Below are 24416 nucleotides of genomic sequence, written 5' to 3' on the forward strand. Positions count from 1 at the left end.
GTGCCTCAGTGAAAGAGGTGGGTACATTCTGTACCTGGGTTAACAACAACAACAACAAAATTATAATACAGAGCCCAACAGCATTGATACATGTGACAGTTTGGGTAATAATAATAATAATCCCTCCAAAATAAAACAATAATAAATTGGTCATTTTCAATCTACGACTGTTTGTGGGACATTGCTGTGCGCAATTGGCTGCCGCGTTCGCCCACAAATATACAGTCAATTCACTTTACAGTCTATTCTGTGAAGCGCTTTGGGACGTCCTCTCAACGTGAAAAGCGCTATATCAAATGCAAGGATTATTATTATTATTATTATTATTAGCAACACCAAACCCAGGTACAGAATGTAACAAAACTAACAATTATTTTCTCAAGTCAGCTAACCTGAGGTAATTGACACTTTCAGCACTGCAAATACTGTAGCTACCATTTTTCTAGTAGCTACTGAAACAAGTTTTAATGTTTCCAATTCGGAGAAAAAATATTTACTTCCAGAAGCGCTGAAGTAGAAACTTGCCAAATATGAAATATGAACACGCCAAAGGATTTATTTGTATTACATTTCTTTTTATATTTGTGTTTAGTCTGTTTTTAATTTTATGCAAATTATGCCACATCGCTTCTGAGGACATGTGCTCTGCTCAGGGCATCTGGCAATGCCCTCTCTCGCCAGCTGCCAGGAGTGAGAGATGGCATCCAGGTGTACCCATGCCTCCTTCCTCCTCTGGTCCCAACCCACCACAACCCTACTCCATGGTGAAGTGACACAGTCATCACTTGCCACTTAATGCTGAAAACAGGTCAAATCAGGAGCAAAGCAAAACGAGAGAATAAAAGCTCTGTTCGTAGCACAAGTTGATTACAGTTTTCACTAGACTAACCTTTCAGCAGTATCCTTCGGTATTCCAGCTCTGCAAAACTACACATTCCTTGATACCTTCACTCTACCGGTGGTGGCCAAGTCTTCAGCCACAATGCACCTACCTTTGGGACTTACAAAACCATTTTGTCCTGCTATCTCGCTCATTGATTTCAAATGTATCTTAAAAACAGATCTCTTAATCCATGCCATTGGAAAACACGTTTTTTATTCCCTGCTTGCTGTAACACCACTAAATTTGTCATATGCGTTGAGGTAATCCTGTACATAAAAGAGGTCATTTAAATGTAAGGTTTCATTGCTTCATTGTTAGTGCTTGGAACTTATCTACTGTTCAAAGTCATTGATGCAGAAACACAATCCAACAGATTCATAAAGGTTGGCATTACACCAGTATGCTTGCTCTTGCATAGTACTTTCTCAGAAAGCTGCCATAAATTGGTATTTTCAGAGGATTTTTGAACATATGCCTCAAGAAAATAGAGCCATTATCTCAAAAACATATGAGTAAGGGCTTTGTATCATTCCTATTCTAACTCTTCTTCAAATTAGCAATTCCAAAACTTGCTAACCTCCTAGCCACAGAGGTAGCCAAAAACTTATAAAGATTCCATTGTAGGACTACTGTGATGGATCAGTGAGTTTGTCCGGCGAGTAGCTGAGTAGCAGGTGCCAGTTTGACACTGGTGTGTGCTGAGAAGGGAAGCTACAATTGGCCTCAGCTAGTAAGAGGAAAATCTGAAAGAGTTTCTACTCCAGATACTATCCACCATCTCCTCATATGTATACCCTGTAGTCATCGACTCAAGACAGTTAACTGCATTTGTCCTCCATACCTTCACATAACCGCACATAGCCAACTCTCAGTATAAAGGCTCACAATTGAGTTATGCAACTTAAGTGAGTCAGTGGAAGGTAACTGATGCCTGAGGACCTGTACCAGTCAAAAGAAAAATGATTGAATGCCTTCAGGAGATGACAGGAAGAAGGGAAAAAAAATCTAGATTAGACAAATTGTCCACTAGCCACATACAGTGGTAGATTTTAATTACTTGTACGCTTTAACTTTCAGTTGCGAAACATCTTGTGGTATTGTGTATTATTTCCTGTGCCAAGTTAGTGATACTGAAAGAAAAATGATATGCAAGGAAGGAGTGTGAGTAAACTTCCTGATTCCTAAATGATGAAAAATTCCAATGTTTCACTGACACAACTCTCCTCTCCCTAAAAAAAACAGGGTATTGGTGAAAACCAGTAAAAAAGAAGTATTTCAATGGTCCTTAAAATTAGAACTGGAACAGTTAGAAGCGAGATCATAAATTATAACAATAAACCTTGCATTTGATAGAGCATCTTTCATATCAGGATGTCTCGAATGCTTCACAGGATGCACTCTGAAGTGAAGTGACTGTGTAATTTTTGTAGGGAACCGCGGCACCAATTTGCGCACAGCAGTATTCCATACACAACTGTGTCACAGTGAATAACCACTTTTATGACCAGTGAAACCGGCTGTTGCACCCTACTTTTAGCATGAGTCGAGATTTTATAGATCCCAACCTCCAATTTATAATGGGACTCCACTATATCTCTTAATATCCATACACGACTGATCGTGTTTGCGAAACGCAGCAGCCAATTACGCACAGCATACACACTGCTGTGCGTAATTGGCTTCCGAGTTTCACCCATAAAATATGCAGTCACTATACTTTACAGTGTATCCTGTGAAACACATTGAGACATCTCAAAGATGTGATAAGGCACTATATCAAATTCAAGGATTATTATTATTACTTCTAAATGCCTGCCTCTTTGTCAATCTATCTTTGATTATGTACCATCAGACCTTTGTAGCAGTGCATTCCACATTTTTGCAATGCTTTGGGGGAAGAAATGTTTTATTTAGTGGATATATGGGGATAAATGAATGTTCTAGAGTTTTTTCAAATTTCCTGTAGTTTGGATAATATGGGACTGTCTCAGTTTGGAGCACTCTCACCTTGAGTGAGAAAGTGTGATTGTCAAGTTGAGATTTTGAGCTCATCTAGGCTGACCATTCCAATAGAGAGCTGGGAGCACACTGCATTACTGTCCTTTAGTGAGGATGTTAAAGCAAGTTCCCATCTGCTTGTTCAGGTGTATAATATTTTCCGTAGCGAAGGGGAAAATACTCTAAGGTAGGGGGGAACGGCACTTTGTTGGGGATAATTGTTGAGCAAAGTAATGTTTGATTGAAGAATCAGCAAGTTGTTCCAAGAGGTCCAGATATGACTTTAGAACTTGAATTCTTCCAAAAGGAATTTTAAATAACATTTCCTGGATTTGTTACGGGCTGAACCTTTGGAACCCTGAGTTGGACACTGAGCGTGAGTTCTCATTTCCCTTCTGTTGAGTTCATGTCCGAGCAGCGTGCCAGAGGTTCGCCCTGTGACACATCCGAGAGTCACCATTTATAAATCCTTTTGCGGATATCACAAATTAGATCCCACTGTGAGCAATAACTTTGATGAGAAAAGCTGACTGTCTATATTCAGTAATGCCATCTGAATGTTTTATGGTTCTAGTGTGCCATCTAGTGGGTAAATAACATTATAGATTCTACGAATCATTTCTCCAAATACAGTATTTCAGAACTGCATTATCAGTAATCATTACATCACATATTATACTAATAGTATTCCTTGCATTTGATATAGGGTGTTACAATGTCTTTTGAGACTTCTCAAATCGCTTCATATAAAATATTGTTAAGTGAATTGACTATATTTTGTGGGTGGTTGGTAGCCAATTGCGCACAGCAGTGTCCCACAAACAGTCATGGATTGAGTGACCACTTTGAGGTTATTATTCCCAGAAAAGCAGTCCGCCAATTGGCTGACAACTGGGTTCCTACTTACTGCTAGGTAAACAGAGGCGTGTGGAGTAAGGAAACTCACCCTACCCGGGAATTGAACCCAGGTTCTCTCGCTTGCAAGGCAAGTCCTCTAACCACTAAGCTACAGGACTCTGTGTATCATAGAATCCTAGAAATGTTAGCACTAAAGGAAGTCCATTATGCCCATGCAATATTAGCAGCCCATTGGAGCTATCTACTCTAATCTCATCTTCCTGCTTTACCTCTGTATCAATATCATAAAATCATAGAATTATACAGCACAGAAGGAGACTAATCGGCCCATCGTGTCTGTGCTGGCTCTTTGAAAACAATATTGTATACAAAATACAAAAATAATCAGGTAAACTCTGACCTGCTTGTGGGTGGGGGGATCTCTGACCTGTTTGTGGGTGGGGGGATCTCTGACCTGTTTGTGGGTGGGGGGATCTCTGACCTGCTTGTGGGTGGGGGGATCTCTGACCTGTTTGTGGGGGTGAAGTGAATTCTGACTGTTTGTGGGTGGGGGGATCTCTGACCAGTTTGTGGGTGGGGGGGGATGAACTCTGACCTCTCCTGATTGGTTCCCGTAAGCGCCTCCTCAGCTCAGGCGCTGACAGCATCCATGGATGCACACTCATCCTCACTGAGCCAATCCAGAACCTTGTGGTCTTGTTTGACCCCAACTATCCTTTCTACCCCACATCTGTGCCGTGACCTGCTCTGCCTTCCCCCACCTCCACAACATTTCCTGGCTCCACCACTGTCTCACACCACAGACCACCGAAACCCTCATATGCACATTCATAAGATCTCAGCTTGACTACGCAAACTCATTGCTTATCGGCCTCCCCAACTCCTCCCTCCATGGGCTGCAGATCATCCAGAACGCTGCAGCCCATGGCCTTTCCCGCACCAGGCTCCGCGACCCTATCACCCCCATCCTCGCCCGACTCCACTGGCTTCCCATCACACAGAGGATGCAGTTCAAGATCCTGGTCCTCACCTTCAAAACCTTCCATGGCTTTGCTCCCCACTACTTCTGTGACTTTCTAAACCCCCCCACCATCCATCCCGCTCCCTCCGCTCAGCGGGCTCCGGCCTGCTTCACGCCCCCCCTCCCCCCTCCCCCCCGCCTCGCTCACCCCACTATCGGCGGGCGGGCGGGCGGGCCTTCCCCCACTCTCCCCCACCCTCTGGAACTTCAACCCGCAGTCCCTCCGCCTCGTCGCCCTCCCTCTCGCCACCTTCAAGACCCATCTCAAGACGCTCCTCTTCGACCGTGCGTTCGATCACCCTCCTTTCCCCCCCCCACCCCCCGTCCTCCACCCCCACCCCCGACTACCCAACCCTCCCCCCCCTGACCCCCACCCCCAGCTCGGGTCCGTAACTCTGTCGGTCCAGTGCCTCGGGACATCCTCCTGACGTGAAAGGCGCTGGACAAGTGTGAAGTTGTTGTTGTTGTTGTCTTGTTGTTGTTGTTGTTGTTGACCTGTGTGGGGGTCAGCGATGTGGGCGGGGCCTTGTGTTGGTGACGGTGATGGGGGGGCGCGGGGAATGCTGGGAACATGGCGGACGCTGCCCAGAGGGAGAAGACGGAGCGGTTTGTGCGGGTCACGGGGGCCACGGAGGAGCGGGCGGCGCTGCACCTGCGGGCGGCCGAGTGGGACGTGCAGGTGAGGCTTTGTGGCCGCTCCGGCCCCGCGGGGTGACTCCGGCCCGCGGGGAGACTCCGGCCCGCGGGGTGACTCCGGCCCGCGGGGTGACTCCGGCCCGCGGGGTGACTCCGGCCTCGGCAGAGGCTCTCACTGCGGGGAGAGGGAGAGGCACAAACAGCGGAGAGCAGTTATTGCCCGAAGCCACTGACACCCACTGACACCCACTGACTCCAACTGACACCCACTGACACCCACTGACACCCAGTGATACCCAGTGACACCCACTGACTCCCACTGACACCCAGTGACACCCACTGACTCACCCACTGACACCCAGTGACACCCACTGACTCCCAGTGACGCCCAGTGACACCCACCGACTCCCAGTGACACCCACTGACATCCAGTGACTCCCACTGACACCCACTGACACCCACTGACTCCCAGTGACACCCAGTGACTCCCACTGACACCCACTGACTCCCAGTGACACCCAGTGACACCCACTGACTCCCAGTGACACCCACTGATTCCCAGTGACACCCACTGACTCCCACTAACACCCACTGACTCCCAGTGACACCCACTGACTCCCACTGACACCCACTTACTGCCACTGACACCCACTGACTCCCACTGACACCCACTGACACCCACTGACTCCCAGTGACACCCACTGACACCCACTGACTCCCAGTGACACCCACCGACTCCCAGTGACACCCACCGACTCCCAGTGACACCCACCGACTCCCAGTGACACCCACTGACATCCAGTGACTCCCAGTGACACCCACTAACTCCCAGTGACACCCACTGACACCGACTGACTCCCAGTGACTCCCAGTGACACCCACCGACTCCCAGTGACACCCACCGACTCCCAGTGACACCCACCGACTCCCAGTGACACCCACCGACTCCCAGTGACACCCACCAACTCCCAGTGACACCCACCGACTCCCAGTGACACCCACCGACTCCCAGTGACACCCAATTACTCAGACACCTTGTAATCCCAGCCTCCTATTGGCACCCAGTGATTCTCAGTGACCCCCAGTGATTCTCAGTGACACCCCCAGTGATTCCCAGTGACCCCCCAGTGATTCTCAGTGACCCCCAGTGATTCTCAGGGATACCCAATGACACACCATGGCACCCAGTGACACCAGTGATTTGGACACCTAGTAATCCCAGCCTCCCTTTGGCACCCACTGACTCCCAGTGACACCCACTGACGCCCAGTGAATCCCAGTGACACCCACTAACTCTCAGTGACACCCACTGACTCTCAGTGACACCCACTGACTCTCAGTGACACCCACTGACTCTCAGTGACACCCACTGACTCTCAGTGACACCCACTGACTCTCAGTGACACCCACTGACTCCCAGTGAATCCCAGTGACTCGGACACCTTGTAATCCCAGTGACTCCCACTGACACCCAATTACTCAGACACCTCGTAATCCCAGCCTCCTATTGGTGCCCAGTGACCCCCAGTGATTCCCAGTGACCCCCCCCCAGTGATTCTCAGTGACCCCCAGTGATTCTCAGGGATACCCAATGACACACCATGGCTCCCAGTGACACCAGTGATTTGGACACCTAGTAATCCCAGCCTCCCATCAGCACCCAGTGATTCCCAGTGACTCCCAGTGACACCCACTGACTCCCAGTGACAGCCACTGACTCCCTGTGACACCCAGTGACTCGGACACCTAGTAATTCCCAGGGACACCCAGTGATTCCCTGGGACTCCCAGTGACACCCAATTACTCAGACACCTTGTAATCCCAGCCTCCTATTGGCACCCAGTGATTTCCAGTGACCCCCAGTGATTCCCAGTGACCCCCAGTGATTCTCAGTGACCCCCTAGTGATTCTCAGTGACCCCCAGTGATTCTCAGGGATACCCAATGACACACCATGGCACCCAGTGACACCAGTGATTTGGACACCTAGTTATCCCAGCCTCCCTTTGGCACCCACTGACTCCCAGTGACACCCACTGACCCCCAGTGATTCCCAGTGACCCCCGGTGATTCTCAGTGACCCCCAGTGATTCTCAGTGACCCCCCAGTGATTCTCAGTGACCCCCAGTGATTCTCAGGGATACCCAATGACACACCATGGCACCCAGTGACACCAGTGATTTGGACACCTAGTAATCCCAGCCTCCCATTGGCACCCAGTGACTCCCAGTGACCTCCAGTAATTATCAGTGACCCTCAATGACACCCAGGGACACCCAGTGATTCCCAGGGACACCCAGTGATTCTCAGTGACTCCCAGTGATTCTCAGGGATATCCAATGACACACCATGGCACCCAGTGACTCCCAGTGACACCAGTGATTTGGACACCTAGTAATCCCAGCCTCCCATTGGCACCCATTGACTTCCAATGACACCCACTGACTCCCAGTGACACCCAGTGACACTCACTGACTCCCAGTGACACCCACTGACTCCCTGTGACACCCAGTGACTCGGACACCTAGTAATCCCAGTGACTCCCAGTACCACGCAATTACTCAGACACCTTGTAATCCCAGCCTCGTATTGGTACCCAGTGATTGCCAGTGACCCCCAGTGATTCTCAGGGATACCCAATGACACACCATGGCTCCCAGTGACACCCGTGATTTGGACACCTAGTAATCCCAGCCTCCCATTGGCACCCAGTGATTCCCAGTGACCCCCAGTGATTCTCAGGGATACGCAATGACACACCATGGCCCCCACTGTCTCCCAGTGACACCCACTGTCTCCCAGTGACACCCACTGACTCCCAGTGACACCCAATTACTCAGACACCTCGTAATCCCAGCCTCCTATTGGCACCCAGTGATTCTCAGTGACCCCCAGTGATTCTCAGTGACCCCCCCAGTGATTCTCAGTGACCCCCCAGTGATTCTCAGTGACCCCCCAGTGATTCTCAGTGACCCCCCAGTGATTCTCAGTGACCCCCAGTGATTCCCAGTGACCCCAAGTGATTCTCAGTGACCCCCAGTGATTCCCAGTGACCCCCAGTGATTCCCAGTGACCCCCCAGTGATTCCCAGTGACCCCCCAGTGATTCTCAGTGACCCCCCAGTGATTCTCAGTGACCCCCAGTGATTCTCAGAGATACCCAATGACACACCATGAATCTCAGTGACACCAGTGATTCGGACACCTCGTAATCCCAGCCTCTCATTGGCATCCAGTGATTCACAGTGACTCCCAGTGACCTCCAGTGATTTCCAGTGACACTCAGTGATGCCCAGTGATTCCCAGGGACACCCAGTGATTCCCAGGGACACCCAGTGATTCCCTGGGACTCCCAGTGACATCCAGTGACTACCAGTGACATCTAGTGACTCCCAGTGACATCCAGTGACTCCTAGTGACATCCAGTGAGTTCCAGTGACACCTAGTGGCACCCAGTGATTCCCAGTGACTTGGACACTCAGTAATCCCAGCCTCCCATTGGCACCTGGGACACCAAATAATCCCAGTGAAACCTGATGATACCCGTAACACCAAATGATCCCAGCAACTCCCATTGCACCTATTGATACCTAGTAATCCCAATAACACCCAGTGATCCCAGTGACACCTTACTTATCTCAGTGGCACCCAATGATCCCTGTCACTGGGTCTCACTGGGATCACTAGATCTCAGTGGGATCAACAATCCCCAGATCAAATTGATCATACACTTTATAGTTGTTTGTGGGACATTGTTCTACGTCCCATAAACAACTCTGTAAATTGGACACCGTATTTGCTGCAAAAATACACAGTCACTGCACGTTGAAGTAAAGTGTCTTCAGGTGTCTTGAAGACATGAAATGAAACGGACGATATTAAATGCAAGGATTATTATTTTATTTTAAAAGAATCCAATGCACAATTACCTGGACAATTGGGCAGGCAGTTGACTTACAGTGATACTTCTGTCTGTTGCTCTGTGATTAAGTATAACAACAACTTGCATTTATATAGCAGCTTTCATGCAGGACAGTGTCTCTGAGCGCTTCACAATGACGGAGCTTGACACCAGCTGGGAGAAAGGGGAGGTAGTCAGAGGCACAGTCAAAGAGAAGGGTCTTCAGTTACCATCTGAAGACTGGCAATGAGGGGGAAGGTGGAGCAATTGAGGGGGGAGATCCAGAGTTTCGGAGCATAGTGGCCGCCAATGGTGGAAAAGAGGGGACGAGGGATATACAGGAGCGAAGTCAGTTCATTCTGCAATAGGGATCCAGTGGAGCCTGGCAAGCAATGGGGTGACGAGGGTGCAGATTTGGTACTGCAGAGGATATGGGGGGGGGGTGGAGTTTTGAATCAGTTGGATTTTGAGAATGTTGGAGCTTGGGAGATCCCATGGCACTATTTGAAAAGAGAAAGGAATTTCTCCTGGAGTTGTAGCTAACAATTCTCCAAAAATAAAAATGATCATGACTGTTGTGGGACGTTGCTGTGTGCAGATTGGCTGCAGCATTTGCCCACAAAACTGAGTCAGTATACTTTACATTATATCCTGTGAAGGGTTTGAGACATCTTCCCAATATGAAAGGCACTATACTAAATCTGAGAATTATTATTATTAATAATGATTTTGCCTTCTTTTCACTTAGCTAGCTCTGGCTAGTTTTTATAAGGATGAGCGTGACCATCAGCCGATTCAGCAAGAAGCGCCAGTGTTTAGTAATGCTACTAATTTCAAACCTGCAGTTAATAGGTAAGAAATAAAACTATCAAAATACCATTTGAGGTCTTAGCTTTCTCTAAAAATGTTGCTTGTAAAATTCAGTTGAGTGACTTCCAGGTTTAGCCTTACAAAACTTAAGTAATTGAATTCTTCAATGTAATTTATTTTCTGTGATGAAATCTGTTTTTAACTAGTTTTGAATGTTTAGATAAGCCTGGGATGTTAACCTATGAACCACACAAGTTTCTCATTATCATTTTGAATATAGGTTGTTCATCTAGAAATGACTATTTTTGAAAGGTCCATCCGTTGACTTTGCTTGTACGATGATTGATATTGCTGTTTGGAAAGGTGTTTGTGATAGATATCATTTCTGTGGGGGAAGCTCCCTTTTCATAGTAATTCAGGTATAAGTAATTAAAGCTTTAGTGGACATTCCAAGAGCTGGTATTTGTACTATAGAAGACTGGGAAGGCGTTCATGTATTTTTGACCTGTTAAAATCTTGATTCGATTTTATTCATTTAGAATATTACGTAGAACTAGCAAAGTTACTGAAAATCGTGGGCAAGGTTGAAATCTGATCTGATTGTTTTCCTGCATCTTTTGTGAAGTGATGTGAAGGCTTTGAGTTTCTTACAAGGATATAATCTTAATACAGTAAAAGTCAATTTGTTTCAGTACTCTCAGCCATGGAAATTATTTAGAATTTTCCTCCTTGTTAGTCAGTAATGGTTTTCATTCCTCCTCCACCGCCTCTCCTCCCTCATCCACCTCAGTGGGATCGCACTCGCATGGTTTGAGTCCGACTTAACCAACCGCCTCCGTTTCATCTTGGCAAATGATTTCTCCTCCCGCCACCCCGGTTACCTGCAGGGTACCCCGGGGCTCCATCCTCGGCCCTATTCTTTTCCTTATCTGTATGCTCCCTCTGGCCGATGTCATCCGCATGTACGAGGATGATACACAAATCTACTTTGCCTCCTCCAGTAATAACTCTAGGTGCGCTGATGTTCTATCAGCTTGTCTAGCAGACATCAGGGCCTGGATGAGTGCAAACTTCCTGCAGCTGAAGGTGGACACGACAGAAGCCATACTCCTTGGCACCCATCAGCGTCTTCACTCCTGCGGATCTGAAATCCTGAACTTCCCTAGGCTCTCCCTCATACTCACCGAACCAGTCCGCAATCTAGGCGTCCGGTTCAACCCCCACCTGTCCTTCCACCCCCATATCTGGTCCCTAACCAGGACCATCTTCTTCCACATTGCCCGCCTCCGATTGTACTTTACCCCAAATGCAGCTGAAACCCTCGTGTATGCATTTGTCACCTTCTGCTTGGATTACTCAAATGCACTCCTCGCTGGTCTCCCCAGCTCCACTATTCAAAAATTCCAGCTCATTCAGAATGCTGCTGCCTGCATACTGACCCGGACCAACTCCGTACCCACATCTCACCATTCTGGCCAGGCTCCACCAGCTCCCCATCACCGAACGGATTGCCTTCAAGATCCTCACGTGTTCAAATCCATTCACTCTCTGGCACCTCCCTACCTCTCTGACCTTCTCACTCCCCAGTCCACCACCCAGCGCCTCCGCTCGACTGGCATTGGCCTCTTGCTCGTCCCTCACACCCTCCGCTCCACCATCGGAGGTTGCGCTTTCAGCCACTACGCCCTGAAACTCTGGAACACTCTTCGTCAATCCCTCTGCCTAGCCCCCTCTCTCCCCATTTCAAGTCCCGCCTGAAAACCTTCCTCTCCCCTTTCCCCCACGCCCCGGAGTCAGGCTCCGCCACTGTTAAGCGCGCTGAGATTCTACCCTGCATGGAGGGCGCTATATAAGTGAATGTTGTTGTTTTCCTAATCTCTTTCATTTAATTGCTCAATTACAGCAAAAGTTTGACATTGGCAATACTGGGAGTTGTTAATGTTACAAAATGTGAATAATGCTATGAAACATTGTAGTTTGTTAGTAGTTAAAGCAGAGTTCTGTTTGTAAAAATACAATAAAGTATGGACCAAAGAATTAAGTTCATTGTTTTTTAGGCATTTTCTGCCAATAACTATCTTCTATGTCCTTGATATGTTATGTTAAGAGAAAGTCATTGCCTTGTGATATTAATCACTCGTAATATATACTCATAGCATTCCTGCTATTTTAAGCAGCTATTGATTTTCACTTGCTAACCTTGAGCCTAAATCAGATTCTTCATTACAAATCAGCCAGATAAAGCAATGATACCACCATCAATCAAACAGAAATTGAAATAAAATTGCTTCCAGGAGATCTGAAGTGTATCATCGAGGTTTCAGATAATGGTTACAATCTGTTCAGGTTTCGCTTTTATTAAAGATCTCAGATGAAATCATGCAGTTCCCTACTAAGAGAATACAAGGGTTAGCACTGCACCCCTTCTGAGTTACAGGTAGCAGTGAAATTGGATTCAGAGACTTGCAAAAGTAGCCTCTGCATAGGCCCTTGTAAAGAGAGCATGTATTGAACTAGGCATAGGAATGGTATAAACAAATTGAACATAAGAATTAGGAGCATTTGGCCCCTCTAGCCTGTCCCGCCATTCAATAAGATCATGGCTGATCTATTCTAACGCCACCTACCTGCCTTATCCCCATATCCCTTAATCCCTTTATCCACAATTAAAACCTTAGGCTCCAGCACTATGTGAAAACCACTAGGGGGCAAAACCAAGCTTTACCCATTTGTATGGTTCCCCAAAGCTTTAGTGTCAGTGTGGACCAGAATCTTACAATTTAAAGTGTGAAGAAGATCCTACACATTCTTTTCATCTTTGTCAGTTGTATTGTTGCCACCATAGAGCTTTTAGGTTTTCAGTTTTACTCAAAAATGTGCATTGTCCAGTAAAAGTTTCAGAATTGCTGTTATTCAGAAACATTCACTCATGCTTTATGTAGCGGCAACGACTGAATAAAATGAAGCATGTAAAGAAATATAAATTAGTGAAATTTGCTGTAAAATATTGACTGGACATTATTTTCTGTATATTTCCAGGTATTTATTAAGAGTGCATTTCGAATGGCTAATTTTGATGTGGATGATTTTAATATCCAAGTTGGATGATGATTAAAAAGAACGCTTGATAAATCTGCTCTTTACCCTTGAGGTTCACATATTCATTTTTAACTTTAGGATGTCCATCCCATTACATTTCCATATGTATTCTAATTTTCTGTGTTGAGTCTTTGAGGAAATGACTAACATTGGCACAATGCTAAAATGACACAAGTGAGAAAGCAAATAATGAAGAATTGGTTCATTGCCAGGGTTTTATTCACTAATGAGTTGAATAATATATCCCTAATAGCTTTTAATATCAATTGAATTTCTTATAAAACCAACATTTTAATACAGTATTTCAATTATACTACAAGGTACCTTTATGCATCCATTTTTACCACTAATTGCTGAATAACCACCATAATACTTGTTGTCCCCCTCATCTCATTTAAGGTCCATCTCAACAAAACAACAATTTGCATTTATATAGCGCACTTTACACGGGGCAGTGTCCTGGAGCACTTCACAATGGCGGAGTCTGACAACGAGCCGGGGGAGAGGGAAGGGGGAGGTGACCGTAAGCACAATCAAAAGAGAAGATCTTTAGGCTGGATTTGAAGGTGGGAAGGGAGGGGTCAAGGCTCTTTGACCGAGCTTTCGGGTCATCTTTCCTTTCCACATCCGCTCTGTTCCCGTGACATGAAAAACACTATATAAATATTGTATTGTACTGATTTGCTGCAGAAGATATGCTCACGGTACAAAAATGAGATGAACTGTACATTGAGCCGTACAGTTTTCAATAGTGTTTTAAAGAAATCCTGAATGGAAAATCTTTTTCTTAGTGATGTAAGGAATAAGATACTGTATTATGAGCAATATATTTTACTCTTCCAGCGGTAATCATTCAAAAATAGCGTCCATGAATGACCTCAAGAAGAATGAACAAAGTAAAAGTGACGGTGAAGAGGGGCAAAGGTAAAATTTACTTTATTTCAGTATATGGATAACTCCCGCTGCTCACTGGGCTCCGGCCTGCTTCATGTCCCCCGTCCCACCATTGGCAGACGGATCTTCAGCCTTTCTTCCCCCACAATTTGGAACTCCATCCCACAGCCCCTTCACCTCGCCCCCTCCCTTGCTTCCTTCAAGGCCCGTCTCAAGAACCTCCTCTTCAACCGCACCTTCAGTCACCCTTCTATCCCGACCCTCCCTGCTATTCACCCCTCCTGATCCCATCCCCCAGTTCAGGTCCAAATCCCTAACTCTCCAGCACCTGGGGACGTCCTTCCGATGTTTATGTAAACGTAATTTGTTGTTGTTGTTGTCATCCTTATGGGTTATTTAATTTAACTCCATCTCATTCTTGCTTGTGAAACAATGCTGGTACAAATTGGCTTCTGCATTTGCTTACACAACACCTTTCCGTATTAAATTCAAGTTTATTTTCAGATCATCTCTTTCTTTGGATTGATTTGGTTCCTTCTGCTTTGTAAGTCACATAGTCACATAAGTTTCTTCCCTTTTGTTGCTAGGACAATGTAATAGTTGTACTGGCTCATATTCTCCTCATCCCAAATCATGTCAGAATAGACCCACGTGTAATTTGCATGAGACCCAGATCACCATGCTCTGGGCAAGGATGTGCAGACAGTTTCCAGAAACAGGCTAAATTGAACGTGACAATACTGAGAGGAGAGTAAGGATTTATCAGTTTACATATAGAAGAGATCTTGGGTTTCAACCAAACTCTTACCAGTCAACATAACATACCAGGGGTGCCCAACAGGAGATGCAAAGTCCCCAGATGCTTTGTATCTGTGCAAAGTACCATTTGTGCTGCAATTTTGCCATTTATTCTGCTTTTTAATCCCCATTGGGTACTTTCTAGTCTCATGGAACCAAATCTCCCCTCAGATTTTATGCAGGTGGCTCTGAGCACAGTGGCCAGCAGATAGTAGGGCCCCCGAAGAAAAGAAATCCAAATGAAATTGTGGAAGAGCTTTTTAAAGAAGCTGAAGAGCATGGGGCAGTTCCTGTGGATCATTGGGCGGCAGAGTCCAGTCGTGCGATGGTAAGATCATGTCTAGTGCACTGCAAAATGCAATAGTGCTAACATTTGTTCCAAAAGATACTGATGCCGGCTATTTTGTTATTTGTTACATAGGAAAGGAGCATGTAGCAATAATGAACACTGGTCATTCACCAGGAATTTGAGAATATTCTTACAATATTGGGGTCTAATAAGCATGCAGTATTGGCAAACTTGATGTGTTTTGTGAAATTCATGGTACATAAATTGCAAAATCAATTCGCCAAAAAAAGGACCGTCAAGCAAAACTAGTAGAAAACGTTGTTCTCCCCTTCTCCAAAGAGAGCAAACACAGCTTCCTTCATGTTTTCTAACTTAAACCTTGTATATATATATATGGCTCCTCGCCTCTCCAGGGCAGTAATTTAAGATTGGGTGACATTTTGCTTAGAGCTCAGCTTGATTCAACATTAAAATACCTTGCTTCTCAACTTAACATCAGAACATAAGAATTTGCTAGGTGAATTAAAACCAAGGACCATCTAGTTCGCCTTCCACCATCCTGGCAATCGCTTGACATTTCATGTCACAAATTATATACTGTATCCCGAGATATTATTTTCCAGCACAAATCTATCCAATTTTTTTCTTGAAACAAGCAACATTTTCTGCTTCCACTGTCTTCCTAGGGAGCCTGTTGCATAAGTTTACTACTCGCTCACTGAAGTAATGTTTCCGCAGATTTGTTCTGAATTTACCCCCCTTCAATTGCAGGCTACTGTTCACACACCCGAGGAACCCAACTTGTGGTCTCTTTCTAACCTGGGAAGTTCACCCATTTGTAGTTACCTTCTATTTGCTGTTTGCAGTCCAATTTTCTATCCAGGTGTTGTATAATAAACCCCTTCTTATATTAGCTATTAATTACCATTGAGAAATCTTGTCAATGGTTTTCTGAAAAACAAGTGTTTATAATGTTTTAGGATGAAAGAGTAATTTCTCATGTTGAATTCACCCGATTACACGTAGAACCAACAAAATTTACAACATAGAAGAAGGCCATTCGGTCCATCGTGTCTGTGCTGACATTTTTAAGTACAATCCTTTCAGTCCCATTTGCCTGCCCTTTCTCTATACCCCTGTACCCTATAATTTATTCATTTTTAAGTATTTATCTACTTCCTTTTTGAAAGCTAATATACTAATCGTGCTTTCAGTCACTATGCCCAGAAACACTGGAACACTATTCCTCAATCCCTCCACCTTGCCCTCTATTTCCCCTTTTTCAAGTCCTGCTTGAAAACCTTCGTCTTTGACCGTGCTTACCTCCACTCCCCTCCCGGTTCTGAGTCAGGCTCCGCCACTGTTAAGCGCTCTGAGACACTACCCTGCGTGGAGGAAACTATACAAGTGGAAGTAATATTTTGCCTTATTTTTGTCATGAGTAATGAGCGAGTGTGCTCCACATTGGACCTCATCTTATAAAGGATATTATTGCCCTTGAGAGGTACTATACAAATGTAATTTTGTATTGCATTTTGTATTATACAAGGGAAGAGTTTACAATAAGCAGTATGCAACTGATATGAACGGTTATAAGATTTATAACCCCATCGCCGGTATAAAACGAGCAATCTGAGAGATATGTTGGCATTTTGTGTGAGGGTTCCGTTTTAAAATGAATTGATTTATTTTGTAGCCATTTTCTGGTGGTGGGTACCGACTTGGAGCATCATTACAAGAACATTCTACATTCCTTTCAGAAGATAAAAGGCGAGATTCTGTGCAGGATGTAAGTTGTGAGAACTAAAGGCTAAAATGAGCAAAAAATTAGCTCATCAGAAAGGTCATCAATCACAACCTGTTGTTTTCCATTTGTTTCTATTCCTATGTCTACGTGTCTTAAAGATTTATGATGAGCCTTTTGTTTGAAACTTGTGTCTGTGGTTTTTGTTTTCTACAATTCAGCAATCTGTCTGCAACCGCTGTTTCAATCATTGAGAAATATTATATTTCTTGTGCTCCACCTTTCCAAGTATCATGTTCAGTGTATCTCCCTTTAGGGGCATTCCCACCAAGTGATACCATTGACATCATTTCACTTGTGCCAGGCATCATGATGGGCAATAGCAAAAATGACTATCAGAACCACGATCTGATTTCCCACTAAATGGCCTGATGTATTCTTCTTGTTGAAAACAGTTCCAACTGTTCTGTTCTGAGGTAGCCATTAGGTAATATGCAGGACTGGCTGTAGGATAAATGTCACTATTTTATTGTTGCTTCATCACCCTCCTTTCTCCTTGGGGTAAGTGATTTCCTGACCCAATCTCCGCAGCCCTTGCAGCTGCTATTAAGAAGTTGTAAGTGTGGGTTAATCGCAAGTGTAAAATCTATGCCGCGTTGCTTTTGTTCAACCTCTATCATACAGCATTTCCTTGTCATTCGCATTGTGTCATTCCCATCGTCACTACTTTGAGATTTCACTAATTAATTCATGAGCATTTTGTTATGATATAACTTCTATTGATGTTATTGTAAGTGTTATTTTCAGTTTCTTTGGACTTTGTGACCTTGTGATCAATTATTTTTATTCTCCTGTCCTACAGCTAGTGACTCCAACTGGGGAGCAGGATTGCTTTTTAATGTGATTTCCAAAACCATTTGTGCAGCCATCGATCGATCCTCTTAGAATCATAAGAGGAGTAGAAGAGAAAAGAAATCTAGGAATTCCATAAATCTCTAAAAGTAGCAACACAGGTAGATAAGGCTATAAAAAACACCAGTAGTGCATTGTGTCAATTTCTGTGAACATTACAAGAAGAATATAGCAACGATTGAAAGAGTACAGCATAGATTTACAAGGATGGTACCAGAGTTGGCAGGTTACTGCTGTCATGATAGACTGGATAGGTTAGGCCTTTTCCACTAGAGAGGAGACATTTAAATGGGAACCAAATAGAAGTATTCAAAATTATAAACAATTACCATAAATAAACTGTTCCCACTTTTGGGGACCTCCGTAACCAGGGTACACGAGTGTAAGATTATGACTGGGAGATCTAAAAAGAAAAGTTACTGGGAGCAACACTAGTAGATGGTAGTGAGAATATGGAACTTGATCCCCAAAGCAGTGGTTCAGTAGGATAGTATTGATGGATTTAAGGGGAAACTAGATAAATGCATAACAACAGTAATAATGATAATAGGCATTTGATAAAGCACTTTTCATGCTGGGAGCATATCCCAAAGCACTTCACAGGATATAGCGTATAGTGCAGTGACTGTGTGTTTTATGGGTAAATGAGGGAGCAGGAAATGAAGGGGTATGGAGGGAGTAAGGAGTTGCCGGAAATTTGTGTGGAGTTTAAAGGCTGGCACAGACTATTTGGGCAAATTCTGTGTAAACCTGTGTAAACCATTTAATCTATCGCAGTGTTGCAAGAGTTGCTCCTCTTCTGGTTCTATAAATGGAGAATTTTGGTCATTACAAAGATTTCTCCAGTGTTTGCCTTGTGAGCGATATGTTGGTGAGTGAGCTGTGTAGGACTCTGCTACACTTTGCTAAAATCTGGCCGCACCCACCAGGGATGTCACCATTGTTCATTGTTTTGAACAAATGCATTTTGCTTTTCTTCATTTTCTTCCTCGATTTTAATTTCACATGTTTGTGGGATGGTCCTGGTGCAACTAACTGCTGCTTTTACCTTCACAACGATCTATATTATGTATAATCATGTTATTGATTTTCAGATAATAATCCATTCTTTGATCATTTTAGCTTCTGTCTGCCTTATGATTCCGGTAGACGTTAGAGGGCGAGCCTACCACTGCTATTTCAGAGAAATGTGGAGCAAGGAGTCTTTCTCCTGGTTATCCTGGTTTATTTTTTCACTTTTAATCCAAATTTATCCCCAATTCCAATTAATTGGCTGCTTATCTCCTTATTATTCATTTGACATTACTGTTGGAGATTGGCTTCCTAAGCAATTATATTTTGGATATCACTTTGAGATGTCTTTGCATGAAATGTCGTATATAAAAGCAAGTTATAATTATTTAAATGTTAAACCATAGAAATGAGGGGTGTGGTGGGGAGAGAGAGAGAGACATGAAAATCGAGGTTGAAGTTATTTTATTTCTGTTTCTCTTTATAAAGTTCTGAATGTGTGATTTCCTCAGTTGTATTTAATATAATGTTAGGAATATTTTTTCTGTGTTTTTTGTGTGAAACTAAATATCAATACTGTACTTTTTATATTTAGGTTCAAATTTTACTGAAGCTCTGGAAAAATGGCTTTAGTTTGGATGATGGAGAGCTTCGGACCTACAATGACCCTGCAAACTCTCGGTTTTTAGAATCCGTCGGCAGAGGGTAAGATCCTGATAGCACAGCAGCTCTGATGCTCAAAATTAGAAAAATATAATTTGAAATATTTGAGTGCCTTTGCAGTTCATTGCAGCACATTAATGCACATTAGTCCCCCCGAGAGACTAGAATTCAGGCCAAAAGCAGATTAAATCTCAGAGCTATCCTCTAAGGTGAAACTTGATTACTGGGTTCAGTTACCAGATTAATGTGACACATCTTGCTGTGCTTAATTTGAAGGAAAAACAGCTTCTTACCTCAGTGTGCTATTTGCTTGCCAGATGCAGGAGGTAGTGCATATTTTGAGTACTTTTTAAGCTCCTACTTAGATTCTTGACAGTATTGACTTCTTGATGTTAATTCACTATGTAAGCTTTACTCTGCCTAAGGCTCTGGCTTTAACATCAATTGTACTCCATTTTGTACAAAAAAAGCAGCATTTCTTCAAAATGAAAAGTCATCTTTTATGTATGTAGTATGTAGTGGAGGTTTGTTTTCTGAATCATCAATGGGAGTTCATCAATGGTTGGTATACTGATATATTTTGCCTCATTGGATTACAAAGAGGATGACCAGACAATTTATTATTCTTTTCCTTCCCCCCTCCCTGAAGACATGCTTATAAGATGGAACACATGTTTGAATTCTCTCTGGGCATGGGGTTTGAAGTTTTGCTTTCTTTCATCTTGCAGGAAATCTGTCGTTCACATATAGATTTGGTAGAGAAATTACTTCATAGACATTTCTTTGCAATGTGTACTAAAAATATAATTTCGCTATAACCTAAGTTAATTGTACATAAAAACTACCTGTAGAGGAAATCCCATGGGTGTTTTCTGGGCCACTAGTGAGCACTAGATTCATTTGAAGCAGATTTTTTAAAAAAATGTTCATCACGCTCATTCAAATCTCCAATTTCATTGCTGTTTGTTCTCTCTAGAGAAATTCCCCTTGAGCTGCAAAGACTGGTACATGGAGGCCAAGTAAGTTTGGATATGGAGGATCACAGACGTGAAGAATATTTAAGGCACAAATTAAAGTTCAAGCCATTTTCTGGAGAGGGACAGAAGCTGGGAAGGTAGGGGGCATTTTATTTGGTGTGTCATTAGGCCAAGTAATCTTCGACTGGTCAGTATTATGTCATTGAAAATATTTTACTTGGGAGGTGAAAGACCTCCGAGATGGAGATCCAGAGAACAGAGGCAGCAGATTGGCTGAAAGATCACCAGAAATGTACCAGGCATCTGATCTAGCACATGTCTACAATATACACAGGCTACAAGTAGATCAATACTAAACTGAATTCAGTTATAATGGGGTTGCCATGTGAGGTTTAATGGAGTTTTTAATTTGTAAGATATACACTAGGGGCTGATTTGTGATAATTCTAGCTGTAACTTCCTTTTAGTGAATATCGGATTGTTCAATTTGCGATTTTGCAAATTGACTTGATTGCAATTTCTGCAAGTGTTTATTTCAGGGGATGGTGCTTCCTTTGACACTAATTTGCTACAAGTGTTTTTTTCTTTCTTCCTGTAGTCCTACTCCAACCATTGTCAGTACTCCATCTTCTCCTGAAGAGGAATTCAAGCATTTTGTTAATGTTATGAGCATCGATGACTCTGTGCCAACAACCAACATCCAGATCCGACTGGCAGATGGGAGCCGCGTGGTACAGAAATTCAATCAAAGTCACAGGTAAGGACTAATACAAGCCTCCGGTTAGACTTGCTACAGTTCCCCTTCCCTACCGTTCATTACATCAATAACACAATAACTTCATGTAGGATAGTGTCTCAGAAAGCTGCATAACTGCAGGGTTAGATGCTGCAGTTGAAGAAGTTGGTCTTAACTAGAGATTTGAAGATAAAGAGGAGGGAAGACGGAGGGATTGAGGCAGGGAGTTCCAGAGGTTCTGGTGTAATGGCTGAAGGCATGATAACCAATGGTGGATAATGGGGTTCGGGTACGTGCAGGTGAGTGAAGGGGCAGGCAGAGGAGTGCGGTACAAGTGGGTCAGAGGTAACGAGGTGGTCGGGCGTGAAGGGATTTGTTTGTGAAGGTGAGGATCTTGAGGTCAATCCGAATCCACCTTTTCTTTAAGCGCTCTGGGACGCTACCCTGTATGACGGGCGCTATATAAATGCAAGTTGTTGTTTGCGGATTCATTATGCACCCTTCACACAATAATAGCACTTGTAAGAAATTTGTAGAAAAACAAAACAATCTTTGTTCAAATTGCACCCAGGACATAAGGTATTAAATGCAAGGATAATTATTATTATAGATGAATATCCTACACGAAAACTATCAAGTTTCAGTTCTTTTTTCTTTGTGAATCCCAAGCAAGGGTTCTGAGATTGTCACAACCTATTCTTTTAATTACAGGATTCATGATATTCGTCAGTTTATAGTTCAGCATTATCCTGTCTTTGCGGCCTCCTCCTTTCTGTTGATGACAACTTTCCCAAATAAAGAGCTGACAGATGAAGACCAGACTCTGCAAGAAGCCAAGCTACTCAACGCAGTGATTGTTCAGCGCCTGAAGTAGTTATCTTCAACTTAACAGAGCCACACCGACAAAATGAGCCTTGTGATATTTGTTTCTCGGTGTATTGAGGCGCAGTTGTGTGCCAGGACTGTGGTAACACTGCCAAGGCACTCGCATCAGAATGCTCTATTGAGCACTGAAAAGAAAGCCACTGTTGACCTTTAATTGGTTGCTTTTTGACTCTCCTATCGAAGGCCTGTGGGAACTGTTCCCACTGTATGTTCATTGTCAATAGCTACTCATTCATATTGTGAATAGATGTAAAGTTTACTATAATCTGAATTGAAATAAGCAGCCATCGTTTGATCTTAGCAATTTGATTCAATTTATCACTACTATGGGCTAGAATCACTGCAATAATGTTTACTTATTTGCGACTTATTATTGGCGAGGTGGAAGGCACAAAGTTGTAAGGGGCCGACAACGAAGTCCAATTTTGCGATTTTTGCAACAGATGGGAAGGGCTTATTGCATCTTCAGTTTGCAACGTCTGAAAACTCTCTACTTTGTGATATTCACAAAACAGCAATTTGCAATTTCCGAAAGCTACCACAGTACAAATGAAAACTCTAGACAGATAGCATTTCAGGCGTCAGCACTTTCTTAAAAGCTCGGTGGTTTCGGAAATCACAATTAGCTGTTTTTCCAGTAATACAAATTAAACCCTAATGTTTTCTTATTTATGCATGATAATTATTACCTAGATCAAGATTTCATACTACTGACGTTTTATGAGAGAAGTAAAAATTAATTTATATGTACCTTCACAATCATGGAATAAAACAATTCTCAAAGTGAAATAACGGTGTGATAAGTGTTTTGCGCTCATATTTAGCTGTAAATTCCCCTGTCAGAAACACTACATTGCTGTGTGTTATTAAAATGGCCAGCCAGTCACCAGCTACTATCAGCTAGTTCACCTGTGAGGTTAGTTTGAGATACAGAGGTAGTCATTTCATAGTGAAACTCACATCAGCATTGCTTCAATACAGCATTGGAGTGCTTGCTGCAGGTTTGCTTTCCACAATAAGATTTAAAGGAAAAAGTTAAATATTTATCCCTTGCACCATTTCTCATCTCTCATTTTTCTCCAAATGGTGTGTTGACACAATATACCCCGGCCAACTCCCCAGAGTCTATTCCTCCTCTTCAGCACAGTGGATTAGGTCATTATACCAGAACTGTTCACCTTCCCTAAAAAGAATGCATCTGTACCCTCTGAGCTTGTGACAATGTATAATCTCAATTTAGATTTGAGAAGTGAACAAATTTAGAAAAAGGAAATTACTGTTTGCTTCATCAAGTCCATAGCATTACTCACCACCACCTTCCATTGCCATATCCTTTCATATTGCTGCTTGCCATCTGTCCACATCTTAAATTGCTGCAGAAATGTGTAATCGGCGAAAGGTACAGGAAGGGTGGGGGATATTACAGAACTATTATGTTTTCATATAGCTATTTTAAACAAAAAAAAAGCTTTACATTTCATGCTGATTCACAGCATAACACCTCAGTTAACATTTTTTGTAACCTGGAAAGATCTTAACAGTAAAGCAGCACTAAAACATTTAAAGCTTATTGCATGCATTCAAATTAATTCACTCTTTTATTCTTATTCCAGTTCAATAAAAATATAGATCCAGGAAAAATATGAAGTAAAATTTACAGGGAGGGAGCACAGATAAATCTTAAAATTACTGTATACTTAGTCACTGTCAAAATTGTGAATATTGTCACTACTCTAAATGGAAGTGTTTTGCAGTCTGCATTGATTAAAAATGAAACTGCTTAATCTCTGACTGATCTGAGAGTCTATCTAAATCATGAACTGATGTCTGCAAGAGTTGCAACATCAGAGAACCAGGTGATTTTTGGGAGGAGAGTTTTTCTTTTGCAATGGAACAAAATCTGTAGGGAGGGGAAATAAAACCAATAGAACTACCTTCCTACACAGGTCTCATTAAAGAATTGTTTTAACTGCTCTTTGTTGTGACAGCACACGCTGATTTTTAGCCTGTTTAATGTTATTTTACTAAGATCAATACATTAGAGTTTGACTTTGAATTATGGGTGTGTGCAGATTCCATAAAAATCTACAATATAAACAACCATGGAAATGGAAATCTACAACACAGTGGGAGGCCATTCAACCTACTGTCAGTGTTTGCTCTTCCATGAAGCAATTTATTCTAATTCTGATTCCCTTCTCTTTCTCTTTGCCCTCTAATACTTTTTCTCTGCACCAGAAGTCACTACAATTAGGTAAGGTAACTATTGGGCAAATTACAATGCTTTTAAGTGCTTATTTATA

The 24416-nt window shown here is 43.3% G+C and overlaps 1 protein-coding gene across 4 annotated transcripts; it reads left to right on the forward strand.

The window, feature by feature from the left end:
• Positions 1-5288: 5288 nt before the first annotated feature.
• Positions 5289-23901, forward strand: LOC103180709 (NSFL1 cofactor p47). 4 transcript variants are annotated; one of them, XM_007896704.2, is made up of 9 exons: positions 5289-5439; positions 10044-10147; positions 14048-14128; positions 15068-15224; positions 16882-16974; positions 19448-19557; positions 20492-20629; positions 21091-21249; positions 21940-23901. In XM_007896704.2, exons 1-9 carry the CDS (start codon positions 5332-5334, stop codon positions 22100-22102), a joined length of 1113 nt encoding a protein of 370 aa, XP_007894895.1. In that variant the 5' UTR covers positions 5289-5331; the 3' UTR covers positions 22103-23901. The 4 variants fall into 4 exon arrangements, with proteins under 4 accessions (XP_007894895.1, XP_007894894.1, XP_007894897.1 ...); XM_007896703.2 differs by having other exon boundaries at positions 10048-10147; XM_007896706.2 differs by lacking the exon at positions 16882-16974 and having other exon boundaries at positions 10048-10147.
• Positions 23902-24416: the final 515 nt, after the last annotated feature.

The sequence above is a fragment of the Callorhinchus milii genome, unplaced genomic scaffold (genome assembly GCF_018977255.1).
Source record: "Callorhinchus milii isolate IMCB2004 unplaced genomic scaffold, IMCB_Cmil_1.0 Scaffold2, whole genome shotgun sequence".
Lineage (NCBI taxonomy): Eukaryota > Metazoa > Chordata > Chondrichthyes > Chimaeriformes > Callorhinchidae > Callorhinchus > Callorhinchus milii.